The sequence below is a fragment of the Aspergillus costaricaensis genome (assembly GCF_003184835.1).
Source record: "Aspergillus costaricaensis CBS 115574 unplaced genomic scaffold BO79scaffold_10, whole genome shotgun sequence".
NCBI classification, from domain to species: domain Eukaryota; kingdom Fungi; phylum Ascomycota; class Eurotiomycetes; order Eurotiales; family Aspergillaceae; genus Aspergillus; species Aspergillus costaricensis.
In genome coordinates this window covers 724,531-734,448 of record NW_020291810.1, presented here as the reverse complement: position 1 = coordinate 734,448, position 9,918 = coordinate 724,531, and the positions used below count along the sequence as shown (strand labels likewise).

The 9,918-nt window shown below is 21.6% G+C and overlaps 1 protein-coding gene across 1 annotated transcript; it reads right to left on the bottom strand.

Moving 5' to 3' along the window:
- Positions 1-3,021: 3,021 nt before the first annotated feature.
- On the bottom strand, positions 3,022-3,180 carry BO79DRAFT_143595 (uncharacterized protein; the record flags this gene model as incomplete). Its single annotated transcript, XM_025678334.1, has 1 exon — positions 3,022-3,180. A coding segment is annotated over one exon (159 nt), but the record flags the coding sequence as incomplete, so codon positions are not given.
- Between the last annotated feature and the right edge of the window lie 6,738 nt (positions 3,181-9,918).

Here is a 9,918-nt window from a genome sequence, read left to right as displayed (position 1 = left end):
GGGGCTTGTCCTGTAACACTGAGTGCTGCAAACCCTCGACAACATCTGACAACTCTGCTGGGAGGAGAGCCCGATTATGGAAGCCAATCAAATAGTCAGATTTGGTGTTATCTAACGAGAATTTCTAGCATGAGGAAAGAAAGAAAGAAGCTCAGAAAGAATATATAATTATATAAAGATAAGTAAGTAATACAAGATAAACAAATAAAGTAAATAAACAGAAATCATATGATCTAGAAATATTATTTACTGTTATATTATCCTTCTATTTAGATCTAGCTGTTCTCAGTTAGAAATAAATTATCTTTTTTATAATCTAGTATAAATTTATTAGTCTTTGCAGTGGCTAACTATTATAAGAGGTACTTAGAGGATCTGGGACAGATAGAATATTTTATATAATAATTCTAGAAATAGAAGAGAATATTCTTGAAATTCTCTATTAGATACCAGATATAATTAGCTGTATTAGATATTAGTTATTTAATTTTATACTAGAGATAACTGTATTACAGACAGCTGATTAAAATATTTTTAATCTTTTATTTTATCTAATTATTAATTTTAATAGATATAGCAGTGTCTTGGATCTGTTCTAGTAATAGATTAAATATATTATATAAATAGAGCTTCTCAAGATAAAAGACAGAATATATATATATATTCTTAGAAAGATAAATCTTATAGATATTACTAATTTTATTAATAATAGATACAGAATTATACCAGCTTTCTGATAATTTTTATAAGAGCTAGTCTTATCTCCAGTTGCAGGTATTAATAAAAACTTTATTACTAATATTAAAATTAATAAGATAGTAGGATTAATTAATTTATTATATCTACTGGCCCTATGCCTTCTAGATTTTATCTTATATAAAGATCTAGATTTATTTTATATAATAAATAAACTCACGGGCTTAGTCTTAGATAATAGTATATAATAATAGATTTACTGGAGAAATCCAGTTAAATGATATTTAAAATTTATATTTTTTTTAATTATAAATAAAAATAATCTAGTAGATTCATGGAGCAGAGCTGTAATAATAAAATTAATAAATAATAATAGTTCTGATTAGTTATTCTGGAAGTAATTAATAAATAAAATAAGTTACTGGATTATATATTAGTTAATAATTTCTATTTACCTGTTGATCTGTGGATAGTATATTATTAAAAATTTTAATTTAATCTGCAGGATTCAGTATAATTTATTCTAAAAATCAGCTATAAATTAATCTTTTTAATTAAAAATAATAATATCAGGGGATTTTATCTAGATATAAACTTAGTTAATAAATAGACAGGCTATGTCTTATACAGAGATCTGTTTTATATAAAAAATAAATACTGTATACTTATTAAGATAATCTATTATTATAAAAATAGTATTAAACCTATAATAGTCCTTCGGGAAGGAGTGGAAGTCTATAAATATATATTATTATAGCTAATTAGGGATTAGAAAGAGTTAGAATAATCTAGATAATAAATCTTAATATATATTTTTTCTTTTATAAATTAAGTAATTATTTATATAATATTAGATATTTCTGTTCTAAGTGCTCCAGAAGTATTATTATTTAATTAATATTATTATCTTTATTTACTCAGGGTGAGCTAATAATAGTTATTAGTAGATTTTATCCAGGAACCGGGCCTGTAGGTTATCTTTATCAGAAACTACTAGTTTATTTTAATATAAAAGCAGTCTATCTTACAGAGAATAGTTAATCTCTTATTAGTAAGCTCACTCTTAAAGATCTTCTAAGAAAAAATAAATATAATTTACTTCTAGAACATGATCTATAATATAAAGATTTTACTTTATAGAGATTACTAGTACTGGATTAGAGATTATACTGGGTTTTAGGAACTTAAGCTTTAGCAGTATTTAGTAATAGTAATTACTAGTTATTTCTAAGTTAGTCTTCTTCTGTGTAAGACAGTCAGCTAGTATATTATTTTTTTTAATTAATATTTAATAATAAAATAATATTAAAATAGTATCTCTATCCAATAGACCTGCTGGATATTAAGTTTTTTAGTAATTATAAAGTATTCTAGAGCTTAATAATCTGTGAGAATTATAAATTTTTTTAATTATTATAAATCCTCCAGTTCTGCTCTCTATTTTATAAAAATATATATAATAATTAATATTTTCTTATTATAAATATTATAATTATACTTAGATAAAAACATAATCTTTGAATAATAAGCCACAGGATACTATATATTCTTGACCTGCTGGTAAAGAACTTTTATAATTATTTTATCAGCTGTATCAGTTTTAACATATATAAATTTAAAAGAATTATAATAAATTAATATAGGAGCTGATATCAGGGCTTACTTCAGAATCTGGAAGATTATTTTATAGAATTAGTCCTAAATAAATAAAATATTTTTCTGGATAAGCTAATTTATAGACTTAATAATCTAGCTGTAGTTTTTTATAAAATACCAGTAGAAGTTATAGAATCTGAGAAATGATTAGATTTTTTTAATAGTAGTTAAATATTATTATTCTATAATTATAGTAGTCTTCACAGGATTAATCTGGATGTCTATAGTAATAATAATAAAACCTAGAAATCTAATTTTTATTATGTAGAACTTATACTTATAAATTATTATTTAAAATCTAGTTATCTGAAAGTGCTTAAGGATCTGACAGATATAAAGCTTATATTTTATCTTATTTTTACTGAAGATTAATATATTATTTATATATACTGTGACAAACTTATTTAAGAAGTCTATAAGAATCTTATTAATAAGATACTGAAAAACTGCCAGTCTATTTATAAGTTTGAATAATAATACTTAATACTTAAAGATTTTATAGTAGATTTAAAAAGTAGTTAAGTCTTTAAATTCAGGGTCTATGTAAATACAGTAGAAATCTTAGTAAATATTAAGTTTTATAAATATCTTTATATTCCAGAGGCAGTCTATTATCTTATTAATTAAAGAAATAGAATAAGAATTCTTATAAATCAGGATATTAAGCTTCTAGTAATTAATATATAAATATAATTCTTCTCTAGGCTTCTTTATTATCAGGATAAGAGAGGTGAACAGAACTATATTAAATATAATAAATTCTTTTTTCAGGTTTTTAATAATATAATCACGGGCGGCTTTAAGTTCTTCTAGAATTATTTTATAAAGAAGGACTGTCTCTAATAAATTATTTTCTTTTAGTTAGATATAGTAGTCATGGGGTCAGGAGATAAATAAAATATCTGATTTTTTTTTAGAAAAGATATTTACTAGGTTATAATAGTATTTAGAAAGAGTTTATTTTATTTTCTCTTTTTTAGTTAGTTTAGATATTTTATAATAAAAATCTATCTTCTCTATGATAGTTTTCTTAATTATACTTAGAAATATAATAAATATTTCTGATTCAGAGTTCTGAAGATATCTATAAAGAGTAGTAGCTTTAATAAGAATTATCTTAATTTTTTTAAGAATATTTCTTTCCTGGAAGCTCCGGAAAGCTCTAAGAATTTAATATTAAAAGCTCTAGTCTGCCAGGTTTTAGTATATCTTAATTAAGATTTTCTATAGAATACTCTGGTAGGTTTAGAATACTTCAAGCTTTACTTTAAAAAAGAATATCTGTAATAAGATATTAATTATTTTCTGGAAGTTATAATCTTATTGTTAGGGGTCGCCCCTTGGTTCTAAGAGTATGTCGCCTGTTGGACAAGAAGAAATAGCTGCTGTTCAGAACAGGGCCTCAGAGCTTCTGAGGTTTTATATATTATATTTAGTTAACAGGCAGTAATAAGACTAGTTAACTGAGTCCTCTAGTAGGGACTTATTTTATAATATTACCCCCCTTCTTTAGCAAGGTAATAATATGGGGGCCGGCGTGCTTATAGACTAGAGTACTTTGGATTTAGATTTCCAGCTAATTTGTTTTATTATAATTTTGTATTTTATTCTAGTTTTTAATCTTCTTATTTATGCTTCTGTCTTTAATACTTAGTTCTCAGGTTTTATACTATTCCTGCTTTTCTTATTTTCAGGTGCCTGATATCTATAAGTCTTTCTTTTTTATACTCTAATCTCAGTTATATATCTGATATAATTTTTCTTATTATCTTAAGTAGGAATCTTCTTTTTAATATAAACTTATCTGATTGGTCTGTTAGTCAGGTAATTGGTTTAAATTTTTATAAAAGAAGATTCTTTTCTTTTTTTTCTCTCTCTTCTCTTTTTCTTTTTATTTATAAGTAAGGTGGTCTATATTCTCAGCCGGGTATTAGACTAGTCTAGATTGAAGATAGATATATATAAGAATATAGATTTATTATCTTTTATATTTAATAAAAATAAGAAGATTTACTTTTTTTATTTTTATTTTTATATTATTATCTTTCTTGTTTTGACTTTATCTTATTTTCTGTTTTAACTGTATTATTTATGGGACCGCTTTACTAGTTTTAATAAGTAAAAGATATATTTTCAGTATTTTTTTTAAAGCTGTAATCTCATTTTATTCTAAGCCTGGTAGTAAGAGATAGACTTTTATTATTTTTTTTTTTTTTTTTTTATTTTTTTTTTAGATTATATTTATTCTTCCCTGTGTTTTTCTTCTATATAAAATATATAAAAATAATCTTTCTTTCTTTTTTCTTTTTTTTTTTTTTATATTTTTTTTTTTTTTATATTTTTTTTTTTTTCTTCTCTCTCTTCTGTCTTCTGCTTAATTTTATTAATTTTTATTTTTATTCTAGTTCTGCTTTGCTTACTTTTATTTATTTTTTAGTTCTGTCTTATCTACTCCTACTTATATTTTAGTTTTATTTATTATACTTACTGCCAGACTAAAAACTTTCTTTACTAGTATCTATTATATTTTCTGATTTACTAGCCTGTCCAGATACTTTTTATAAAATAAAATAAATTTATTTATATTTTGGGATCTTACTAAGCTCTAGAATAATTTATAGTTTAAATATAATATTTAACAAGTCTATGTAGCTCCCTGTCTTTTATTACTATAATTTAAGAGATTATTCTGTTGTTTTTTTAAGATAATTAAAATTATATTAGAGAATGATGATGGGTAGATATATTTATAATTCTTATAATATCTGTTATTTATATTATTTATTTTAATTATAATCTGACTAATCCTGCTCCTGTCTCAGTGTCTGGTGACTATACTAGTAATTTATAGATTATTTCTGATAATAAATATTCTTAGTTCTAGATTTACTGGATTATACTAATCTTTGGTTATATAAATAATTGAGACTATTATTATTATTCTTTAGAATATTAGTAGTTAGCTTTTCAGGATATTAATAGTTAGCCCTTTAGAATATTAATAGCTGGCTGGATAGTTTTTTCTTTTTTTTTTTTATTATTTAATTTAATAAGATCTTTTCTGGCCCTGATAGGGGCGTGCTAGATTTAATTATAATTTTTTCTGGAAATTCTTCTATATATAAGTAGCAGTAGTATCTTAGAAGATCTTAACTAGTTTCTAAGTATTTTATATATAGTCTATCTATTTAACTTAATAATAAAGTCTTTAATCTTATTCTCTTAGTTACTAGATCTTTTTTAAAATAATTTTTATTAGATATTTTTTTTTCCTGTTAATATAGATAACTGGAGACTATTAATTATCTTTTTATTAAAATAATAATTAGTTTATAACTACTAGATATAATAAATTTATATAGAATATATTATAAATTCTGGCAGATATATTTAGACAGATAGAATAAGTATCTAATATTTTAATAATTTAATACTTAGTATTCTTCTAGTCCAGCTTCTTACTTAACTAGTTAGTATTAATATTCTTCAGGTTTAGCTAGATTATATTCCTAATCTAGTATATTAGGGCGGGTAACTGTAACTAATTTATTTATTATTTTATTTTTTACTAAATATATACTAATAATATTCTAGTCCAGTTACTAGCTTTTTTAATAATATAGATGATGTGTTCTCCTATTTATACTAGATTCTGGAGAATTTTATTATATAAAATAAATTAATCTTTAATAAGATTAAAGAGAGATAATTTATATCTATAGCTTAAGAAAAACAGGGATATACTAATAAATATTAGAATTTAGATATTAATAGCTAGTTCAGCAAGTGGAAGAAGCTGGCTCTAATTATTTTAATTATATTAAATATAGGTCCGGAGATAGATTTCTATAATATTATTTATTTATTCAGTGGCTCTGTCTGTTTAAAGATAGTATACTATAGATAATTATTTTTTAATATCTATTAATAAGTATAGTTATTTCCAGGTCTTACTTATAAATTATATTTTATAATCCAAGATGATTATCTATGATAAGCTATATTAATATATATAATTGTTTAGAACTGTTTAAGTTAAGTTTTTAATTATTATTTCTTTTATAGCTGCCAATACTACTTCTTTTATAAATTAGTCTGTAATAATTAGGATATTTATATAATTATTATTCTCTAGTAGTCTGGTAATAAAGTCTATATTAATATTTTATTATAGATATTCAGGAACTGGAAGAAATTTTAACAGCTTATATTTCTTTTTATATTAGATTTTTATTCTTCTATAGATATTATAGTTTTATATAAAAGTTTATATATCTCATGCCATATTAGGTCAGAAATATTTTTAATTTATTATTAAATATATTTATTCCTAACCTGGATATCCAGTTACTGGTAAGTCATAGATTTTCTATATTAATCCTGTTTATAAGAATTTATAATCAGGAATTTATTTTTATTTTCTAAAGATTAGATTCTCTTGTAAGTTAATTATATATTTTAAGATTAAAATTTTTAATTCTAAGTTAAATAGGAATCTCTAGGCGCCCTCTTAGACTACTTATTTAATTTTTTAATATTAGTTATCTTATTTCTTAATCTTTTTTTATAGTAATATTATACTAGCAGGTATAAGGATTATTTCTGAGAATCTAGTCTAGATAATCCCGCAGTACTTCTCTAGCTAGAGAAGTTAGAAAATTTATATAATAATTTATTTATCTTAGTAATTAAATATATCTTAGTTTTTTCAGAAAAGTGTATCAGCTCAGTTATTTTCTATATTTTTTTAGTAGATAAAGAAGAAGTTAAACTTACTGAAAAAAAGATTCTATTAAATATATTTTTCTGATAATTTTCTTAGAATATAAAAGTACTCCAGATTCTTATAATCTGTAATTACTTTAAATTCAGAAATAAAATATAGTTTAATATTTTAAGTCTCTATATATTTAATAACAGCTAATAGTTTCTTATTATAAATCTTATAATTATATTCTATAAATACTAACTGTTTTGAAAAGTAAGCATATAAGTATAGTTCTTTTTTTTTATTATATTAAAATAAATATCCTTCTAGATTATAATTTAAAGAATTAGTTTTAAGGACAGTCTGTCTGTCAGGATTAAAAAAAATAAATATTAATTTTATATAAAATATTTTTTTTAAATATAAAAAATTCTTTTAATACTCCTGAATCTATCAGAACTGTGTATTCTTTTTAATAAGATTATAAAGAAATTTAAGTAATTCTGAGAAATTTAGTATAAATTAGTAATAAAAGTTAATAAATCTAATAAATTTATATACTTCTCTAACTATTATAGGTAGTTTCTATTCTTAAATTATACAGACTTTCTCTGAGTTTATACTTACTTTTTATCTAGCTTTAATAATAAATCCAAGATACTTTGTCTTCTTTTACTTAAATTTATATTTATTAATATTTAAATATAATCTAGTATTTTACAGCTTGGTCAGGACTTTTTGGACCTGTTTCTAATATTATTATAGAGTTTTAATTAAAAAAATAAATATATTATCTAAATAAGCAGAGCAGAATTCATCTAAGTATTCTTATAAGATCTAGTTAATATATTTCTGAAAAATATTAGAAATATTTATAAGCCTGAACAGGGTGACCAGCTACTTATAGAATCTATATTAAATATAGAAAATTATTATCTATTCTTATCCTTTAGTAATATATATCTTATAAAATATTATAAAAATATTAAGCTTGGTAAACCACTGTACTTTTCTAATCTAGTTTAATATTTTATAGATTAAAGATAACAGGTATCAGTCCTTTTTTATAATAATATTTAATTTATAATAGTTAATATAGAAATAGAGATCTTTTTCTGATTTTTGAATAAAAAATATAGAAACTACAGCTGATAAGCTACTTATCTAGATAAATTTTTTATTTAGTAGTTCTGTGAATTCTTTTCTAAGTATAATAAATTTCTTTTAGAATATATTATATAAGGGTCTTCATAAGGGCTGGAATATCTTTTTATTCTTTTTTTTTAGTTTAATAAAATAGTTAATACCAGATTTATAATATAAAAATAAAACTTCTATATTTCTTAGTTTAAATAAATTTAAAAACTGCCAGTACTATTCTAGCAGTTTATTTTTTAAATTTAATTTAGATTTAATATATAAAGTCTTTTCTATATTTTTCAGGAATATAATAAATATTTTTATCTTTAATATTAATATTCTTCTCTTTTTCTTAATCTATATTTAGAATATAATAGCTGAAATCTGGATAAGAGTATATTCAGGCTAGGATATTTATACTGTCTTAATCCAGATCTAGATTATCTGAAAATAAATTTAGTTTTAATTTAATTTAATTCTTCTGTCATGGCACTCCAGCTAAAAAAGATCTAAGATAATATTATATTTAAGATTATAATTAAATATATATATATATAATCCTGATTCAGTGTGTGCCCCGATATCTAGATATACTTAAATAATATAATTAATAATCTTTTTTTCTTTAATTCCAGATATTAGAATTAGAGTAATAAAAACCAAGTCCAGCTTATTCTTCTTTATATATTTTAAATTAATAATATTATAAATAAAATATTTAGTATTAACTATAGCACGGGTATTAATTACTTGGTTAATAATAGTCTTCAAAAGTAGTAGTTTAAAGTTTATATATTTCTTTTTAAAAGTTTTCTATTAAAAATAATTCTTTTTACTTAAAGATCTTTATCTATGATTTTGTATAAAGACTACTCTTTTCTCTGATTTTTATTTTATTTACTATTTATAGTCTCTTTTATTAAGTATTTTCTATGCTTTACAGCGGCTGCTTAGACTAGAGATTAAAATATAGATTCTTAATAATAATCTTGAATCAGATATTTATTCTTTCTATATTAAAGATAGAGATCTATTTCTTTTCTTTATTATAATTCTTTGATTGAGACTTACTTAATAAGATAAGAATTATACTGGTCTGGATCTTTAAACTAAGCTATATACTTTTATTTTCTATTATCTACTGCTGAGACAGTGTATTTCTAATTTATAATATTTCTTATATTACTTATTAAAGTTATACAGAGATTATAAGCCTGTATATATTACTGGCAGTTCTAATATTTTTTTTTAAGTATTATTTATTTTATATTATAACTGTATTATTGAAGCTGATTATAGTATTCTTTATAAAAGAAATTTTTTTCCAGGCTAATAGTAGCTTATGATAGTATATAACTAATTAAGTTTTCTAATACTATAATTTTAGAAGTATTTTTTTATGTTATGCCACCCGCCTGGGTTAAGATAATATTAAAATTTTTTAAAAAGTTTTTAAAGTTTTTGCTATTTTATTAAAGGAAATATAATTTTTTTAAAATTCTTATCTTCTAATTCTTATTTTTATAAGCTTTATCTAGTTTTTTTATTATTTTTTTATAGATAGCTATATTATCTATATTTTAATACTATAATAGAATTCTCCTCTTTATGTTTCTTTTTAGTTATCTAAATATATAAGTTACCTAGGATACATTATCTGGATATATAACTAAATTTATAAGAAACTTAGACTGCAGGTATATTTTAAATCCAGAATA